The following is a 21162-nucleotide window of genomic DNA, read 5'->3' on the forward strand; positions in this document are numbered from 1 at the left end:
TTTTATATATTCAAATTTTTGACACTGCCTTCATCAAATCAAATCAAACTTTATTTATAAAGCGCTTTTATGCCATAGGCAACACAAAGTTCTTTACATGATTAAAAACATAAGAATAAAAACACTCAATGAAATCTTTCACACACGCCAAGCCCCCCCCCAGCTAAAAATGACTGAATGAATAAATAAGTCAATAAGAAGTAGTACAATTGAGTCAAATGAAAATAAAATAAATAACATGTGACATCATAGAGGTCTGACGTCCAACACGCTTCATTCATGTGAAGCATCAATGGAGAGAGTATTGTTTGGAAACAAATACTGTGAGTTCTGTCCAAAACATTTATTAGAATTTGCACGGACTGCTCAGATTTATCCTTTACAATATATGTATCACTAAAATTACACAATTTCCTCCGGAATTAATAAAGTATTCTGATTAGCTGGTGCTCTCATGGTGCACATTTTTACATTTGATTTGTGAATTTTTTTTTTTTTTTTAACGACATCATTGCAGACACTCTCATATTAGCTTGTTTGGTAGCGGCTATTTTTTTCTGAGTTGGTGTATCAGGAATCAGTTACCTGGTGATTATGTCACCTACTCTCGAGCTTGAAATTGTGAAACAAGGTAAACGTGATTGGCCCCCGTTATAAGCTTCCTGGGTACGCCCCTGCTGGGTTCAGCTTCCAGACTGTTTTAATTTGAAGGGGCTGAGCGGAAGTCCACGTGAGCTCCCTGAACTTGGCAGTTAGCCCGCGCGCACACCAAGTGTCCTTGCTACCGCCGCTAACACGTCCAGCAGCACTTTCTCCTCCATCGCTTCCGTGTTGTGCTGCGGGGAGGGGAGGCGTGAGGAGCCCGACTCTTCACTCCCCCACGCCGCTCACGAGCGATGGCGGAGCGGATCAGACGAGGAGCGGAACCACGTTACCTGCTGCACGAGCGCAGCCGTTACTGATGGAATACAATGTTGACGGCGTCTAAACTTTTCCACACGTCTGGGGATATTGTGACAAACGGCCGCTTGAACCCGAGGCTGCCAGACATCTAGACCCGCTGGATGGGATCGTAGCGGAGAGTTTGTTCTGGTCTCGTGCTCTTCCAGGACGTCTGTCCCGTGCAGCCATCTGCTTCAAGCGGAAATCTGGCGCACTGTCCCGCAGTGGCTCGCAGACTGCCTCTTTAATATCTCACAGAGCAACCAGTCCAGGTTAACATGGGGGCAAAGCAGAGCAGCTCTCCTGCTAATCCAGCCGCTAACGGGCGAACCAGAGCCTACTCCGGCTCGGATCTGCCCTCCTCCACGTCTGGCAGCAACGTCCAGAGAACCGCCGCCGCGGGGGTCAGGTTCCACGGTCACGGTGCGTCTAGAGGCTCCGGAGCCACATCCAGCACCAGCCAGTCAGGGCTCGGTGCCGGGACCAGGTCTGTGGGGGGCTCTAGGGGTACCAGTACCAGACCTCAGTCCGGAATCAACATTACAAACAGCGGCGGAGCCTACAGCTCACCGGAGTCCGGAGGCAGCAGCCCGGAGGAGGCGGGCAGAGAGCGCGCAGAAGGCGGGCACGAGGCTCCGCGGCTGCTGGTGGGATCATTACCAGCTCACCTGTCCCCTCATCTGTTCGCAGGTAGGAGGGCAGAACTGGAAGTTTACCAGTTATGTGTTGGTGGAGTCAGAAAGGTCACAGCAGCTCCAACAAGTTTCACCAAATACATAAAAATATTTCTGGTCACTTTCATCCAGAGTCACTTCTTATGCTTGTTTATGTTTAAATATTCAGTGTGAACATTATAACCACGATTATTAATCAAGACTGATTCATATATTAGGCAACAATGGCAGACTCCTGGTTTTGGCCTCTCAGGTGTCGGTATTTCTGCTTTTCTTCTTGTTTTCAGGTTTAACTCTGAACTTTAGTCCAGGGACCTGTGTCCTGCAGGTTTTAGATGTTTCCCTGCTGCAGCACACCTGATTCATTAAGAGGCTGCTGTAGAACTTGACAACAAGCTGCTGGAGAATTATTTCATGTGAACCAGGTGTTGCAGCAGGGAAACATCTAAAACCTGCAGGACCTGGTCCAAGAGGTCTAGAGTTTCTGATCCCTGCTTTTGACAAACCTCGTTTAATTCTGCTGTGGGTGAGTCAGTCAGGTGTTCACAGAGAAATGAAGTGTGAATGTGTTTTGTTCTCAGTGTGAATTGTTTTGGTCCTATTTGAAAAAAGAAAGTGAAAGCGGATTTTTTCTGGTGTTTGGGTCTCAGGATGCTGATCAGTTTCAGTTCTCCAGACAGAATGAGCACACACGTGTTAACTGGAACATGCATAGTTGAACTCTGAGTGAGTGGCAGGTTTTCATTCATCAATAATCTGTTCAACAGGAATGATTATTAGCAGCTCTCAGTCAGTTGGCTGATGACATTTAACTGGTGGTCCCACTTTAAGCTGCATCATATAAGATGCAAGTTAACTAGTGTGATCCGGTTAACTGGTTGTTACCAGCTTGTGCGCAGGAAGTATGGCGCATGAGCACAGTTGAGGTCAGGATGAGGTGGTTGGTGCAGCTTTCAGAACATTGATTTGGTTGATTAATTGGGTCTCTGCATAAAATGTACATAATACCAGAATACAGTGATTTATAAATCTCATTAACTCATTGAGTTCACATCAGATGATGAAACGGAGATGTTTCACCATGTGATGGAAAATATGAGCTGATAATGAATCTGATGCAGCAACACATCTGGAAAAAGTAGTTCCAGGGTGATGTTCGGCACGGTGTAAAAAGTAGTTCCAGGGTGGTGTTCGGCACAGTGGAAAAAATAGTTCCAGGGTGATGTTCAGCACGGTGAAAAAAGTAGTTCCAGGGTGATGTTCGGCACAGTGTAAAAAGTAGTTCCAGGGTGATGTTCGGCACAGTGTAAAAAGTAGTTCCAGGGTGATGTTCAGCACAGTGTAAAAAGTAGTTCCAGGGTGATGTTCAGTACGGTGAAAAAAGTAGTTCCAGGGTGATGTTCGGCACGGTGAAAAAAGTAGTTCCAGGGTGGTGTTCGGCACGGTATAAAAAGTAGTTCCAGGGTGATGTTCGGCACGGTGTAAAAAGTAGTTCCAGGGTGATGTTCGGCACGGTGTAAAAAGTAGTTCCCGGGTGATGTTCAGCACGGTGTAAAAAGTAGTTCCAGGGTGATGTTCAGCATGGTGTAAAAAGTAGTTCCAGGTGATGTTCGGCACGGTGTAAAAAGTAGTTCCAGGGTGATGTTCGGCACGGTGTAAAAAGTGGTTCCAGGGTGGTGTTCAGCACGGTGGAAAAAATAGTTCCAGGGCGATGTTCAGCACGGTGTAAAAAGTGGTTCCAGGGTGGTGTTCAGCACGGTGGAAAAAATAGTTCCAGGGTGATGTTCATCACGGTGTAAAAAGTAGTTTCCTGGGTGGTGTTCAGCATGGTGTAAAAAGTAGTTCCAGGGTGGTGTTCAGCATGGTGTAAAAAGTAGTTCCAGGTGATGTTCAGCACGGTGTAAAAAGTAGTTTCCTGGGTGATGTTCAGCATGGTGTAAAAAGTAGTTCCAGGTGATGTTCAGCACGGTGTAAAAAGTAGTTCCAGGTGATGTTAGGCACGGTGTAAAAAGTAGTTCCAGGGTGATGTTCAGCATGGTGTAAAAAGTAGTTCCAGGGTGATGTTAGGCACGGTGTAAAAAGTAGTTCCAGGGTGATGTTCAGCACAGTGTAAAAAGTAGTTCCAGGGTGATGTTCAGCATGGTGTAAAAAGTAGTTCCAGGGTGATGTTAGGCACGGTGTAAAAAGTAGTTCCAGGGTGATGTTCAGCACAGTGTAAAAAGTAGTTCCAGGGTGATGTTCAGCATGGTGTAAAAAGTAGTTCCAGGTTATGTTCAGCACGGTTTAAAAAGTAGTTCCAGGTGATGTTCGGCACGGTGTAAAAAGTAGTTCCAGGGTGATGTTCGGCACGGTGTAAAAAGTAGTTCCAGGGTGATGTTCGGCACGGTGTAAAAAGTAGTTCCCGGGTGATGTTCGGCACGGTGTAAAAAGTAGTTCCAGGGTGATGTTCGGCACGGTGGAAAAAGTAGTTCCAGGGTGATGTTCGGCACGGTGGAAAAAATAGTTCCAGGGTGATGTTCGGCACGGTGGAAAAAGTAGTTCCAGGGTGATGTTCGGCACGGTGGAAAAAGTAGTTCCAGGGTGATGTTCGGCACGGTGGAAAAAGTAGTTCCAGGGTGATGTTCGGCACGGTGGAAAAAGTAGTTCCAAGCTGATGTTCGGCACAGTGTAAAAAGTAGTTCCAGGGTGATGTTCGGCACGGTGTAAAAAGTAGTTCCAGGGTGATGTTCGGCACGGTGTAAAAAGTAGTTCCAGGGTGATGTTCGGCACGGTGTAAAAAGTAGTTCCAGGGTGATGTTCGGCACGGTGTAAAAAGTAGTTCCAGGGTGATGTTCGGCACGGTGTAAAAAGTAGTTCCAAGCTGATGTTCTTGTGGCTTGTATGTTTACATAGTTATTTCCAGTGTAACAGCTGTACTGTTATAACATAATTATAACATAAAGCATACAGGAACATGAAATAACAAAGTACAGTTGAGAGAAATGCTACGTGGGGCCAGAGTCATTCATACACATCGAGGGTCCACTTGACTCGGCATGTTAGTCCAGGGCTGTACCCCCGGTGAACAGGGTCATTCTTGTTGTTATGTAAGGTTCAATCCCATCCTTTTCTGATCATTTGAAATCATGTGATTGGCCCTGATTTCCAGTCATGTGATTGGATTGGGACATCCCTGATGCTTTAGTTTGACCACAGTTGCATTATTGCAGTAGACTACACACCAGTCTTATTAAAACCTCCTAGAACGGTTGGACTTGGACGACCGTTGTAGGAGTTTTACTGACCCCAGCCCTGCACCTCGCTCACAGTGGAGGCCACACAAGCGACATGAGAGGAAGCAGAAGCAGGGCAAGCGCGGAGGTATCCAAGCTAGGCTAGCAGCTAGTCCACACAAGCCAGCTATTCCCACCTTCGAGCTGGCCAACATACGTTCTTTGGACAACAAACTGGACTATTTACGTCTTCTACGGACAACTCAGAAGGCTGTGAGAGTGTGTGTGTTTATGTGTTCACAGAACCTTGGCTCAATAACAACGTTATGGACCACGCCACTCAGCTCGAGCAGCTAACCTGCTATCGTGCAGACAGCTCTCGCTGAGGAAGGAAGACGCAGCGGTGGACTTTGTTTACATCAGCAATGCCTGTGTCGTGACGCCGCTGTGGTCTGCAAACACAGCTCACTTTCAGTGGAGTTTACGTTCATTCAATGCCGACGTTCTACCTTCTGAGGGAGTTTACAGCTATGCTGCTCGTTGCTGTTTACTTTCCTCCGAGCGCCAGTGGAAACAGCAGGAGTGAATGAACTGTATCAACACATCAGTGAGCAGCAGACAGACCACCCTGATGCTTTTCTCATCCTGGCTGAGGATTTCAGCCACACAGACCCAACGAGTGTTTCCAAAACAACAAAAACACACAGACTTTCCAACATGTGGAAACATCACACCAGACCAGGTTTACACCACCCAGAGAGGAGCTTACAAGGCCCCTCCCACACCTCAGCGCCTCTGACCACATCACTATCATGCTAACCCTTAGCAAAAAGTAGTTTATTCAAGCGTACTATGAGTATACTTATTTTATACTAACACTGAGACAGAGTACTAAAGTTTACCTTTTATATACTATATTTTATATACTTAAGAATAGTACAGTGAAGTATACTTAGCTAATACTGAAAAGTATAAAGAAAAGTCTGAGAATAAGTACATTAATACTACAACTTGTACTTTTATACTAAAGCTTATACTTGTACTTAAGAATACTTTTTTCTGCCACAAAGTACTAATACTAGTATATCTCGATCCAAGTAAAGAATCAGGTCAAGTGATGGACTCGTGCTTACATTAATTAAGCAGAATAAAACAGTTTTGGGCTGCAGGCAGTACCTCGTTGTAAACGTGCATGCTCAGGATCACATAGTGCTGGAACTTTACAGTAAACAGTACGCATGCTCAGCTGCATTTTCTTTATGTTCCTACAAGTTTTAGCAATTATAAATTCATAAAAGTATACTTGAAGTATACTTCAGTTAAATACAATGTGGACTAGAAGTATTTACCTAGTACACTAGTAGTATATAGATGAGTGTACTTGTATACTTAGAAGTGTACTTTTATAAACTTAAAATTTGCCTAACTCCTGCTACCGGGAGTTAAGGGTTAACATCTGGTTTCCAGGTGTAGCGTCAGGTCTGTAGATGTAACTATAAACATGTGTGGTATCCACAGAAAGTCCAGAATCTCAGCTACCAGCTCAGTAAAACCATTTCTGTCACCAACACACACAGTTAAGACAACAATAGTTAAAAGACCAGGTACACAAAGTCCAAAAAACATATAAACAAAGATGATGTTTCCCCATGAACACGAACAAACGGCTCCTCTACTGAAAGCTCACATCTCACAGATTCCACAGCTGGAAGTTTCATCTTAATATGACCAAGATTCACCGAACCAGAGACAGAAGAAGACCCGATTTATGCTGCACGTTTGTAAAAGTCAGAAAACATGTTTTACCTTTGCTGTCTGGCATAAATTAAAACCGTATTTATTAAAAAAATAATAATAAATAAATAAAAAGTTTCCCGTCCAAAAATCACGATGTTCTACCATCTGCAGGTTTAGACAGAGAGAAACGTCGGTTCTTCTTCTTTCTTAAGTTCAAGACAGAAAAAGTCTCTCCATGTTAATAAACCCGCTCTCTCCTGATTACATCATCACCGCTGCAGCAGGGAAGAGAGACACGGACGCCATGTTTGGGTGGTCAAAGCCAGCGACCAGAAAAAAACAAAAACACGCGATTAACACTTTAACATTCCCAGTCCTTTTATTTATATATATATATATATATATATATATATATATATATATATATATATATATATATATAAATATATATATGTGTGTATATATATAGATATATATATATATATATATATGTGTGTGTGTGTGTGTGTGTGTGTGTGTGTATAATTTAAGTCTAAGTGACTGAGAAACTTTTGGCCTTTTGGACCTTGTTTACGTCCGAGCGTCACAGTTCAGCATCAGTTTGTTTCCTTTTGGCCGTTGTCGCCTCCTGTTGGTCTTTAGGTGGAAATAAATCTGAGATCTGGGTTTAATCTGAGTTTCATTCTAGACACAAACTACAACTACAACATAGTTTCTTTAGTCCGTGTGCGCTCGTATTTTTTTGTATTTCCTAAAACAAGCAGAGACGAGTGGGTCAGCAGACGAGAGTTAATAATTAACTCACATTAAAGCTGATGGCCTTCACACTGAAAACCATCTTAAGCCCTCTCTGTCGGAGCTTATTTACTCAGCTCTCATGCAAAGTCAAATATATGAAGCATAATGGTTCATTTAAAGGGTTACTTCACACAAAGCAGCAGATCTTTTCTGTCTAGGATCTGTCTGCTCGGCTGTAGAACTGTCCAGGATTATTAAATGAGTTTATCTTTACAGTTTATATCAAGTGCAGAGTTCACTGGGATCAGCTGATCAGATCACAGAGCATTTACACACTAACACCCAACAGTTATTGTCTGAAAACTCAGGTCAGCCTGGTGGTGTGACTCTGGCGCTCAGAACTGGACCAGTGGTTGGAAACCTCCTGCATGAACCAGACTCAGATGTTCCTTAGAATTTTTTTCCTCAGAAAAAGAATGAAAATAGTACAAAAATGTTAGCAAATAAAACAAAAATAGATAGATTAAGATAGATTAGATAGATAAGAATAAGTACAAAAATAATGAAATGTAAATGGACGAGTTGTGGCTCCAGACTTTCTGTTGAACTCCTCCTGCTGTGATTGGTGGTGTGAAAACAACCAAACTGTCCGAACGTTCTCCTGAAAATCTCCCGAGTTCAGGAGTGAAAAGAGCTTTATGGAAGTCGTTTCAGGGTCCCGGCAGGAAGCTTAGTGTAAGCTGACAGGAAGTAGGCTGAGAGCTGATCTCATTACGCTGGTCTTCCATCAGTCAGCAGGCCAAGCAGATTACCCCAAAACAACAACCAGGCTGCTTCTTACAGTCTGGACTGGTCTCAGAGATTACTAATACTGGTGATGAAAAACCAGTCAAGCTTCTAAGCTTGAAGTTCATCTCCAAAACCGTCTTCCCTCCTACCGGTCCAGGAGGCCTGACCACCACAGGTGGAGCCTCTGTAACTTGCAATGTCAAAATCAGGCAATAAATCAAATGAGCATCTTCCAACGCTAGCAGATCCGTGCAGAGACCATCAGCCACCTGCTGCTACCGATGCCAGGAAGCAGGTTAAGCAGCAACTGGTTTGTCTCATCAGGTAGATTTAAACTAACCGGGACTGACTCGGACACAAACGCAATTCTGGTTCCTCACCGAGAAGCTCCATCCAGAAGCCTCACTCTGGTCTAACGCAGTGTTTAAGGCTCAGTATCAAAATCACTGCCTTTTCTTCACTGTTTCCTCAGTCAAGTCCTAATAAAGTTTTCAGATCCTGATCCATTTTGCGGGTCTGAGTCTGGGCCACTCCTGCCAGCTAAGAACAGGAAACTGAGGCTACAATTCACACACACTCACCAACACGTTGCTGGTCTGATGAGTCTCCATTTCAGCTCCACATTCAGATGCTCGGCTCAGAATCTGCTGGAAACATCATGAAAACATGGATCCATCCTGCCTTGGATCAACGCTTCAGGCTGCTGCTGGTGTAATGGTGGGGGGAGATTTTCTTGGCCCACTTTGGGCCCCTTAGTACCAACGTGGCCTGGTTTAACCAGCACAGCCTACCTGAGTATTGTTGCTGACCATGTCCATCCCTTTATGACCACAGTGGAGCATCTTCTGATGCTACTTCCCTGAAATCACATTTATTTATACCTCCTGTTACCACCAGCCTCTCCACCCAAACCTCCACCCATTCTTTCTTTTATTCTTTTTGTAACCCATAGCTTCAGAGCGCCCCTCAGTGATGTGAATCATCCACGCAACGTCATGCCAGCGGCTCCTCAGGTGTTGGTAGGACGACCTGCTGCAGATGGAGCTGGTGCATCTAACATTTACAGGTCTAGATGTCGGACTTTTGTCTCCCTAATGTCCATCTTCATGTTGTGGTGGTAATCTCCTTGCCCCCCCTGAGCTCAAAGAATGACCCTCTACTGCTTGCATTATGATGATGGTTATGGACAATGTGTATTTCTTAAAACAGATTAAATAAGAACAACCTACAGAAATGTGATCATTTCTTTTGGTAGGTTTTTGGGGATTGATGCCTGGAGGCAACGTCGGACCACTGCAGGTCATGGAGCTTCCTTTGTATAACTTTACACAAACTGTGCATGAAAATAAAGATCCCAACCATTTACTAAACTTGAAACTGGAGTCAGATTCCAGCGTTTGATCCTCGTTGCTTCACTTTGTTTCCTGCCAGTTTTCTGGATTCGTTGCCTTTATCTGTGATGTTGCTGCTCAAAGCTGATGGAGCTCCATGCAGCATCTTCTTCCCAAAAACCAGACAGAATCACTGTACTAGTCGACCGTCTCATACAGAACATGACATTACTGCAACAAAATCACATTTATCCTTGGTGGATTTTGAACATTAATAAACCTAAACACACAGTACCAACATTTCCTGCAGCCATGTTCCATCAATGTTCTATTTTCCTTTAAAACTAAAGGTTTATTCCGTGTGAATATAAATGTTCCAGACAGAAAAAGGCAGGAAGTAATGTTTTTAGATCTTTTTCACCACACAGAGGTGTTTGCTCCCTGATCTGGACTCCCAGGAAACGGAAGTGTTCCACCACCTCTACACAGTCCCCACCGATGATGAGTGGTGTGGAGCAAAATAGCAAAGCTGTTTCTTTACAAGGGTTCCAGTATGACTTCCTGATAGTCGTGTGACTAATTAAAGCGTTCTTATTGGTTCCCTGTGGTCTTCCCTTCTCTTTAAAATATTGCATCACAGGGATAATTTAGCCATTAGTTAGGGCTGGGCGATTAATCGATAAAATCGATAAATCGAATTTTCCATTTCTGGAGATTTATTTTTATGAAAATCTGGATTTTTTTTCCATAGTTAGTTAGCAGCAGACTTAGCCCTCCCTCCACACCAGAACAGTGTTTGTCTGACAGATTTTCAGTGAAGTGACCCTTCACTCACGCCTGGGATTTAGCTGTGCGTATAACTGCAGTGAGAAATGCTGTAAACCCTTGTTAAGAGACAACCTTCATCAGGGGAATTATTCCTGCAGTGGATCCTGTATGATAAGATCCAGATGGAAAGAGATCACGGATGCATTGTGTCGCATATTTCCATGTAAGATATGAAGTCGTTTATATGGTGGAAAAGCTATGACATTATATGCTTTATTTTTGCTGGCATTCATCTATATAAACAAATAAATGTTTTTAATAAGTTTATTTATGTTTTGTAAAAGAAAAGAAAAAAAATCGATTAAAATCGGAAATCGGATTTTGTTGTAAAAAAAAATCTGAGATTTTATTTTTAGGTCTAATCGCCCAGCCCTACCATTAGTCCTTTTAACTGAACAATAATACCTCTGTCATTGTCCAAAATAAATACAGTGGCTTAGAGGAGGTCTGCAGTCAGGATGAGTTCTGGACTCTGACAGGACCACACTGAGACCTCCTCCCCCTCCATCCTGTCTGGTTCCTGCAGTCAGAAGCTAGAGTTAATGTGGAAATGATTGGGGTGGGCCAGCTCACTGAGCTGTACGGTGAGGCGCTGACATGCCGATGGGTGATCTGTGAACCGATCAATAAAACTATGATTCATAAATCCCATTTAACAGCATGGATTGCAGGATGTGCTGATTCAGGAGCTGCAGGAAAGCTGAGTTCAGGACCGTGGATAATGAACCCAGAGGCCTGGGAAGCTCTCCAAGCTGCAGATTAGATGGGAGCAGTGATGTGGTGCTTATGAAGTTCGAGGTGGAAGGAAGTCTGCTTAACAGTGTGAAGTTTGGCTCGCAGCTATTCAGGTTGGTCTTTGACAGCACAGTAAATAAAACACTAACTTTTCTGTTAGCTCAGGTTTTCACATCTGTTGTCTCAGTATTCCTGATCAGTGTGGTGATCCTCTGCTTCTCTCTGCTGCTAGGTTCAGAAAATACAAACCTGCAAACATTATTCTGGCCCAACACTCTGGTTTCTCAACATGTTGCATCAAAAGGTTCAACATTCACTCCTGTTTTGGCTTTTTAACTCTGAAAAATCCAGTAGCTACACACTGGTTTATACTGGGATTAAAAGCTGTTACACACTGGTTTATACTGGGATTAAAAGCTGCTACAGACTGGTTTATACTGGGATTAAAAGCTGCTACAGACTGGTTTATACTGGGATTAAAAGCTGCTACAGACTGGTTTATACTGGGATTAAAAGCTGTTACACACTGGTTTATACTGGGATTAAAAGCTGCTACACACTGGTTTATACTGGGATTAAAAGCTGCTACAGAATGGTTTATACTGGGATTAAAAGCTGCTACAGACTGGTTTATACTGGGATTAAAAGCTGCTACAGACTGGTTTATACTGGGATTAAAAGCTGTTACAGACTGGTTTATACTGGGATTAAAAGCTGTTACAGACTGGTTTATACTGGGATTAAAAGCTGCTACAGACTGGTTTATACTGGGATTAAAAGCTGCTACACACTGGTTTATAATGGGATTAAAAGCTGTTACACACTGGTTTATACTGGGATTAAAAGCTGCTACAGACTGGTTTATACTGGGATTAAAAGCTGCTACAGACTGGTTTATACTGGGATTAAAAGCTGCTACAGACTGGTTTATACTGGGATTAAAAACTGTTACACACTGGTTTATACTGGGATTAAAAGCTGCTACACACTGGTTTATACTGGGATTAAAAGCTGCTACAGAATGGTTTATACTGGGATTAAAAGCTGCTACAGACTGGTTTATACTGGGATTAAAAGCTGCTACAGACTGGTTTATACTGGGATTAAAAGCTGTTACAGACTGGTTTATACTGGGATTAAAAGCTGTTACAGACTGGTTTATACTGGGATTAAAAGCTGCTACAGACTGGTTTATACTGGGATTAAAAGCTGCTACACACTGGTTTATAATGGGATTAAAAGCTGTTACACACTGGTTTATACTGGGATTAAAAGCTGTTACAGACTGGTTTATACTGGGATTAAAAGCTGCTACAGACTGGTTTATACTGGGATTAAAAGCTGTTACATACTGGTTTATACTGGGATTAAAAACTGCTACAGACTGGTTTATACTGGGATTAAAAGCTGCTACAGACATGTTTATACTGGGATTAAAAGCTGTTACAGACTGGTTTATACTGGGATTAAAAGCCGCTACACACTGGTTTATACTGGGATTAAAAGCTGCTACAGACTGGTTTATACTGGGATTAAAAGCTGCTACAGACTGGTTTATACTGGGATTAAAAGCTGCTACAGACTGGTTTATACTGGGATTAAAAGCTGTTACACACTGGTTTATACTGGGATTAAAAGCTGCTACAGACTGGTTTATACTGGGATTAAAAGCTGCTACAGACTGGTTTATACTGGGATTAAAAGCTGTTACAGACTGGTTTATACTGGGATTAAACGCTGTTACACACTGGTTTATACTGGGATTAAAAGCTGTTACAGACTGGTTTATACTGGGATTAAAAGCGGTTACACACTGGTTTATACTGGGATTAAAAGCTGCTACAGACTGGTTTATACTGGGATTAAAAGCTGCTACAGACTGGTTTATACTGGGATTAAAAGCTGTTACACACTGGTTTATACTGGGATTAAAAGCTGCTACACACTGGTTTATACTGGGATTAAAAGCTGCTACAGAATGGTTTATACTGGGATTAAAAGCTGCTACAGACTGGTTTATACTGGGATTAAAAGCTGCTACAGACTGGTTTATACTGGGATTAAAAGCTGTTACAGACTGGTTTATACTGGGATTAAAAGCTGTTACAGACTAGTTTATACTGGGATTAAAAGCTGCTACAGACTGGTTTATACTGGGATTAAAAGCTGCTACACACTGGTTTATAATGGGATTAAAAGCTGTTACACACTGGTTTATACTGGGATTAAAAGCTGTTACAGACTGGTTTATACTGGGATTAAAAGCTGCTACAGACTGGTTTATACTGGGATTAAAAGCTGCTACAGACTGGTTTATACTGGGATTAAAAGCTGTTACATACTGGTTTATACTGGGATTAAAAGCTGCTACAGACTGGTTTATACTGGGATTAAAAGCTGCTACAGACATGTTTATACTGGGATTAAAAGCTGTTACAGACTGGTTTATACTGGGATTAAAAGCTGCTACAGACTGGTTTATACTGGGATTAAAAGCTGTTACATACTGGTTTATACTGGGATTAAAAACTGCTACAGACTGGTTTATACTGGGATTAAAAGCTGCTACAGACATGTTTATACTGGGATTAAAAGCTGTTACAGACTGGTTTATACTGGGATTAAAAGCCGCTACACACTGGTTTATACTGGGATTAAAAGCTGCTACAGACTGGTTTATACTGGGATTAAAAGCTGCTACAGACTGGTTTATACTGGGATTAAAAGCTGCTACAGACTGGTTTATACTGGGATTAAAAGCTGTTACACACTGGTTTATACTGGGATTAAAAGCTGCTACAGACTGGTTTATACTGGGATTAAAAGCTGCTACAGACTGGTTTATACTGGGATTAAAAGCTGTTACAGACTGGTTTATACTGGGATTAAACGCTGTTACACACTGGTTTATACTGGGATTAAAAGCTGCTACAGACTGGTTTATACTGGGATTAAAAGCTGTTACACACTGGTTTATACTGGGATTAAAAGCTGCTACAGACTGGTTTATACTGGGATTAAAAGCTGCTACAGACTGGTTTATACTGGGATTAAAAGCTGTTACAGACTGGTTTATACTGGGATTAAACGCTGTTACACACTGGTTTATACTGGGATTAAAAGCGGTTACACACTGGTTTATACTGGGATTAAAAGCTGCTACAGACTGGTTTATACTGGGATTAAAAGCTGCTACAGACTGGTTTATACTGGGATTAAAAGCTGCTACACACCGGTTTATACTGGGAATAAAAGCTGCTACACACTGGTTTATACTGGGATTAAAAGCTGCTACAGACTGGTTTATACTGGGATTAAAAGCTGCTACACACTGGTTTGTACTGGGGTTAAAAGCTGCTACAGACTGGTTTATACTGGGATTAAAAGCTGCTACACACTGGTTTATACTGGGATTAAAAGCTGCTACAGACTGGTTTATACTGGGATTAAAAGCTGCTACAGACTGGTTTATACTGGGATTAAAAGCTGTTAGACTGGTTTATACTGGGATTAAAAGCTGCTACACACTGGTTTATACTGGGATTAAAAGCTGCTGCAGACTGGTTTATACTGGGATTAAAAGCTGCTACAGACTGGTTTATACTAGGATTAAAAGCTTCAGTTGCTACAGGCTGGGTTATAAAAGCTCAGAAATATCTAGAAATTGCTATTAGATTTAAGTGTTAAATTGTAAATGTGATCATGTCATGATCAAAATTCCTCCTACAGTCAGTTGGTAGTAAAGTCCAGTTTAGGTCGACATCTGGAAGTTGGCACATCCAGCCTCTTGTGTTTTGCTCCAGTTTCTATCAAGTTGAACATGCTGTGTGTTCAGACATCTGTCATGTGACAGGAGGCACCCGGTGTGGTCTTCTACTGCATCCTGGTCCAGACAACTGCTGCTTGCTGGATATTTTCTCTTCTTTAGACCATTCTCTGGAAATCCTAGAGATGGTTGTGAGTGAAAATCCCAGTAGATACTCAGAGCAACAACCATACTACATTCATAGTCTCTTAAATCCTCTTTCTTCCGCATTCTGATGCTCCGTCTTCACCATGTCTACATGATTACTTGCTGCCAAGTGATTGGCTGGTTGGATGTTTGTTTTAACAAGCAGGTGAAGAAGTGAAGCTGATGAAGAGGATGGTGAGTGTAGTTTAATACCTAGATCCTGAGACATGACGTCTTGGTAAAGATTTAAGGCTCAATCCCATTTCTCTGTTTTACCTCTTCCTATTCCTCGTCCCTTAAAACCAACTGGTAAGGTGAGCTGCCACCTTAATGCGGTGGAAGAGTTTGCGCGTCCTGACGATCCTAGGGGCTATGTTGTCGGGTGCTTTATGCCCCTGGCAGGGTCACCAATGGCAAACAGGTCTTTAGGGGAGGGACCAGACAAAGTGCGGCTCAATAGACCAATATAAGGAGTCAAATCAGTGGATTAAGGTTTCCCTTGCCCGGACGTGGATCACCAGGGCCCCCCTCTGGAGCCAGGCCTGGAGGTGGGGCAAGGAGGTGAGCGCCTGCTGGCCGGGCCTTTGCCCATGGGGCCCAGTGGGGCTTAGCCCAAAGGGTGACATGGGCCCCCCCTCCCGTGGGCTCACCACCTGCAGGAGGGGCCATAGGGGTCGGGTGCAGTGCGAGCTGGGCGGCAGCCGAAGGCGGGGACCCATAGCGATCTAATCCTTGGCTGTAGAAGCTAGCTCTAGGGACAGCTAATGGGTATCGGCAGGCTAAGTGGAACGTGGCTTTGGCAGTCGCTATTGCAAAAACTTACGGACGGCTTTGAGAAAATTTTGGTCCACCGTCTGGCTGCTCAGGAGGGGAAACAGTGCTTCATTAGCACTGTGTACAGTGAGGATGGGGGGCTGCTGACCTCGACTTGGGACGTTGTTGGTCGGTGGAAGAAATACTTTAAAGACCTCCTCAATCCCACCAACACATTTTTCAACAACGAAGCAGAGTCTGGGGACGCTGGTGTTGGCTGTTCCATCTCAGGGGCTGAGGGTGCTGAGATGGTTAAAAAGCTCCTCCGTGGCAGGGCCCCGGGCGTGGATGAGGTCCACCCAGAGTTCCTTAAGGCTCTGCATGCTGTAGGGCTGTCTTAGTTGACACACCTCTGCAGCATCGCGTGGACATCGGGGACAGTTCCCCTGGACTGGCAGACTGGGGTGGTGGTCCCCCTCTTCAAAAAGGGGGACCAGAGTGTGTGCTCCAACTACAGGAGGATCACACTCCTCAGCCTCCCTGGTAAGGTCTATTCAGGGGTGCTGGAGAGGAGGGTCCGTCGGATAGTCGAACCTCGGATTGAGGAGGAGCAGTGTGGTTTTCGTCTTGGTCATGGAACAGTGGAACAGCTCTACACCCTCTTCAGGGTCTTGGAGGGGGCATGAAAGTTTGCTCAACAAGTTTACATGTGCTTTGTGGACTAGGAGAAGGCATTTGACCATATCCCCAGGGGACTACTGTGGGGGGTGCTCTGGGAGTATGGAGTGCTGGACCCCCTTGTATGAGCTGTCCAGTCCCTGTTCCACCGGCGCCAGAGCTTGATCCGCATTGCCGACAGTAAATAAGATTAATTTCCAGGAGGGCAGGACTCCAACAAGGCTGCCCTTTGACTCCAATTCCGTTCATAACTTTTATGGACAGAATTTCTAGGGACAGCAGAGGTGTTGAGGCGATCCAGTTTTGTGGCCTCAGGATTGGGTGTCTGCTCTTTGCGGATGATGTGGTTCTGCTGGCTTCATCGGGCCGTGATCTTCAGCTCTCGCTGGAGCGATTCACAGCTGAGTGTGAAGCGGCTGTGATGAGAATCAGCACCTCCAAATCCGAGACCATGGTCCTCAGCCAGAAAAAGGGTGGAATGCTGTCTCTGAGTCAGGAACGAGGTCCTGCCCCAAGTGGAGGAGTTCACATATCGCTGGGGTTTGTTCACAAGTAAGGGAAGGATGGAGCGGGAGATCAACAGGTGGATCGGTGCGACTTCTTCAGTGATGCGGACTCTGCATCAGTCTGTCGAGGTGAAGAAGGAGCTGAGCCAAAATGCAAAGCTCTCGATTTACCGGTCGATCTACGTTCCTACCCTCACCCATGGCCACGAGCTGTGGGTAGTGGCCGAAAGAACAAGATCGCGAATGCAAGCGGCCGACACGAGTTTTCTTTGCAGGGTGACCGAGCTCTCCCTTAGAGATAGGGCGAGAATCCGGGAGGGGCTCAGAGTAGAGCCGCTTCTCCTCCACATCGAGAAGAGCCAGATGAGGTGGCTCGGGCATCTGATTAGGATGCCTCCTGGACGTCTCCCTGGTGAGGTGTTCCGGGCATGTCCCACCGGAAAGAGGCCACGGGGAAGACCTAGGACACGCTGGACGGACTACATCTCTCGGCTGGCTTGGGAACGCCTCGGGATCCCCCCCCCCCGACCCTTCACTCACGCCTGGGATTTAGCTGTACGTATAACTGCAGTGAGAAATGCTGCAAACCCTTGTTAAGAGACAACCTTCATCAGGGGAATTATTTCTGCAGTGGATCCTGTATGATAAGATCCAGATGGAAAGAGATCAAGGATGCATTGTGTCACATATTTCCATGTAAGATATGAGGTCGTTTATATGGTGGAAAAGCTATGACATTATATGCTTTATTTTTGCTGGCATTCATCTATATAATCAAATGTTTTTTAATAGGTTTATGTTTTGTAAAAGAAAAAAGTCTATTAAAATCGGAAATCGAATTTGGTTATAAAAAATCTGAGATTATGTTTGTAGGCCATATCGCCCAGCCCTAGTTATAATGGTATAATACACACTTGGAGGGCTATGCGGACGAATGTTGGCAACATTAGCAAACTAGCTAACACTAGTGAACGGTATTGATTAGCAGTTAGTGATAATAAAAAGGTAAATGAATTTCCACAACAGGAAGCACAGTTTTAAATGTTAATGTTGACATCCTTATTGATGCTGAATAAACATTTCTGGGTGTCCTGTCTTCCTTCTGTCGCCATCTTTGTCAATGTGTCCGGTGTATGTGGGGACATACACCGGACAACCAATTTTATACCTTCGTTTGAAGTCCTAGGATGTCTTCTTTTAGAGGGTGGTGTGGCCCTCACCCTTGACCTTTCCTCTTCATGTAAAAGAAAATTCAGAGTCCCTCCCCTGACCGAAACACAATAAACAGAGGGGGAGGGTTGAGCAGTAGAAATGATTCAGCCGTAACCACCACACTTAGATTTGGGATGTGAAAGTAAGAGCCAAGCGATCCTCAGATCCTCTTAAACAGTTTCACATTTAGTAACACAAACCTCCATAGTCTGCCAGAGAAGATGTTTTAACAGGATGGATTTTTAGTTTTCAGCCAGATGAGATGTTGATATTATTAAAGTCCAGTATGTTTAAAAGAAACCAGGACCTTTTGCTGGGCAGTGTTGTCTTCTGAGGGACAGTCATGTGCAAACCTGCCTGCTTCCATAAACCAGTCACATCCTCACCCACCAACATCAGAAACCATGAAACAGATGAGATTATGTTCAAGTTATTACATTCAAGTTATTAGAAGAAACATTTTATCAAAGAGCAAACAGGAAGTGGAAATAGTTTAATCTGAAACGGTTTCCTCAAACATGAAAGAAACATGCAGACTGGCATTTTAAGGTTTCATAACATCTTTCTCACACTTCCTTATTTTAACTTTCAGACTGAATGTGTTTTGGAATCAAAGAATATTTCCTCTCAACGGCAAGGGGGGAAACAAAAGCATGTGACATGTACAGTATCCTAAGGCTGGGCGATAAAACTGAAATGATCCGATGTTTTACTCCTTCTCAGTTTACTGTTGTGCTGTTTTCAGTTGCAAATCAAATCAAGCGCCACTGGCATTGCAGCGCTGCAGACTCCTCCCACAGCCCCAATCGCTTTGGTTTTATTCAACGCGAGTTACCAACACCTCTCAAGTTAGACTAAAAGGTCGCGACTAAATAATCCACCAGCTATTAGATACACAAAGAGATTGCAAACGTTAAAAACAAACATAACTTTCTTTTCTCGCCAAAGACCAGTGCTCAGTTAACACAGTGAACAGGGCCCCCCTCCCCCGCCCTGTGTGATGAGGGTGTTGTGAAGGACTTGGCTACAGTACGATGTTTCGCCACCGCTACAGACCTGTGGTCAAGCCTCACCGTAGAGCCGTATATAAGCCTCGTGCTTCACTTACTGACGCAGATTTCAACGTGAAAACGTTGACTCATTTTTTCATCATGTCCTGCTGCGGAACTGTTGTCAACAGCTGATGGATGAGGGTGTTTTACAGGTAATCTATCTGAGGATGAGGATGGAAAAGAAATATAAGTCAGTAAACAGTCAGAGAAAAAGAAATAACAACATTACAGTAATAAAGACACCAGTGAGATCAAATAAAGTCTGCTGTTGTGGGGGTGATGAATAAGATCCATTTTTTCCAAATTTGGTAAAATTGGTCCTTCTCAATTCATAATTGGTAGGTCAGTTTTTCCATTCTAAAAATCTCAAAGATAGTTCCAGTCCACTCATCCAGGGTTGATTGAATCGGGCTTTACCACCTCCTTCTAACTGTTTTTTTACTTGCCACCAGAAGTAGTTGAAGCAGCTTGATCTTGGGCCACTGTGCTCCTCGTACAAAAAAGTTAATCTGGAGCCCTGCTGGTTGGACGTTGACCGGATGTTGTTCCACGCCTCCATATTAATACCAGTCCCTGATTCCTTTTCCTATTTAGCCTTTATATGCTGAGTGTTATCAGCTCTGGCACAGGAAGAGCTTTGTATAGCTTTGAAATGGATTTGGAGGGGGTCACAGCCCCAGCATTTTTCAGGATGTGGTAAAAGTCTGATTCAACATCCGAGAGGTCGGTGAGTTTACATTCACGGTTAATATATGAACGTAATTATATGTAACTATACATTCAGGAAAGAGGAAGGGAGGTGGTGTCAGTTTCATGGTGAACAACAAGTGTTGCTCAGACGTGGGAATTATTTCTACGGGCTGTACTCTGGACCTGGAGCACCTCGTGATCAGATGCCGGCCTTATTATCTTCTGCGTGAGTTCACATTGGTTGTCATGATAGCAGTGTATGTTCCACCTCACACTGAAACCAACGAGGCCATGGAAGAACTGTTTGAAGTTATCGACAGGGCCGAGACTTCATGGCCGGAGGCGGCGTGTATTGTAGCCGGGGATTTTAACAGCACCAACCTGAGGAAAGTCCTGCCGAGATACCACCAACACATCAGCTGTTCTACGCTGGCAAGAACACACTCCATCATGTTTACACCCCTTACACAAACACGGATAAGGCCCTTCCTTATCACACCTCAGTTCTGCTGCTGCCTTCCTATAGACAGAAACTGAAGTGACACGGACCAGTGACGCTGACCATTCAGCAGTGGTCGTCCAATCAGGTTACAGCATTCAAGCCCGTTCCACCAGCTCAGGGACGGCTTCATACCTCAGGACATTCTAATGCTCCAGACTGCGACCAAACGGTCGCATTTTGCAACTAAAATGTGAGACAGTGTGGGTGAATGTTTCATCTTCTCTACAATGGCCACCGATATCTTTTACCGGTCTTTTTCATGTAGGAGTTATAACTGAATTTATTTAGTCGCTAACAAACTTCTGCTCCCTCTTCAGCCCAGTAGTTCACAGTAATAACAAATTAGCTGCTGGTTTGCCTCAAACTAACTTCAATACGAGAAAAGGAGACGAACACCAACGAAGAAGACGACAGCCAATGTGTGTGTGAGCGGGGACGAGCGACCACTGTGATTGGCTAATGTGTGGAAAGAGGCGGGTCTTGGGGGAATTTATTACCAGCGTAGCGACTTTGTGGTTGTATTTAGCAAGTTTTCAGACCCTCTAGCGAGTTTTTCTGGTTATTGGAGACTTTTGGAGACGGAGGTGAATGAAGGGAGTTTATCTTCCTAACGAGGAGCGGTGCTGGTCAGACCCTCTCATACGAGGCTTGGTCTTCTAGCAGCAGCTGCATTCAGACGATGTTCACCTCTGTTTCATGACCAGGCTGGAAAAACAATAACAAGATGTATTGCAGAATAAGTTTTTCTCAATATAAATGTGAGACTATTGCAATAGAATTCATTTGTCCTTTTTTTTTTTTTGATAGACATAAGAATAGCCAATCTGAATT

General features: G+C 43.8%; 1 protein-coding gene across 1 annotated transcript in view; it reads left to right on the top strand.

Moving 5' to 3' along the window:
* The first annotated feature begins 720 nt into the window (after nucleotides 1–720).
* znrf2b (zinc and ring finger 2b) overlaps nucleotides 721–21162 on the top strand; it is a 48591-nt gene continuing 28149 nt past the window's right edge. Inside the window, exon 1 of the mRNA XM_041988193.1 lies at nucleotides 721–1632. Within this exon, the coding sequence (XP_041844127.1) occupies nucleotides 1221–1632 (412 nt within the window). The 5' untranslated portion in view covers nucleotides 721–1220. The remainder of the gene's footprint in view (nucleotides 1633–21162) is intronic.

The sequence above is a fragment of the Melanotaenia boesemani genome, chromosome 6 (assembly GCF_017639745.1).
Source record: "Melanotaenia boesemani isolate fMelBoe1 chromosome 6, fMelBoe1.pri, whole genome shotgun sequence".
Taxonomy (NCBI): Eukaryota; Metazoa; Chordata; class Actinopteri; order Atheriniformes; family Melanotaeniidae; genus Melanotaenia; species Melanotaenia boesemani.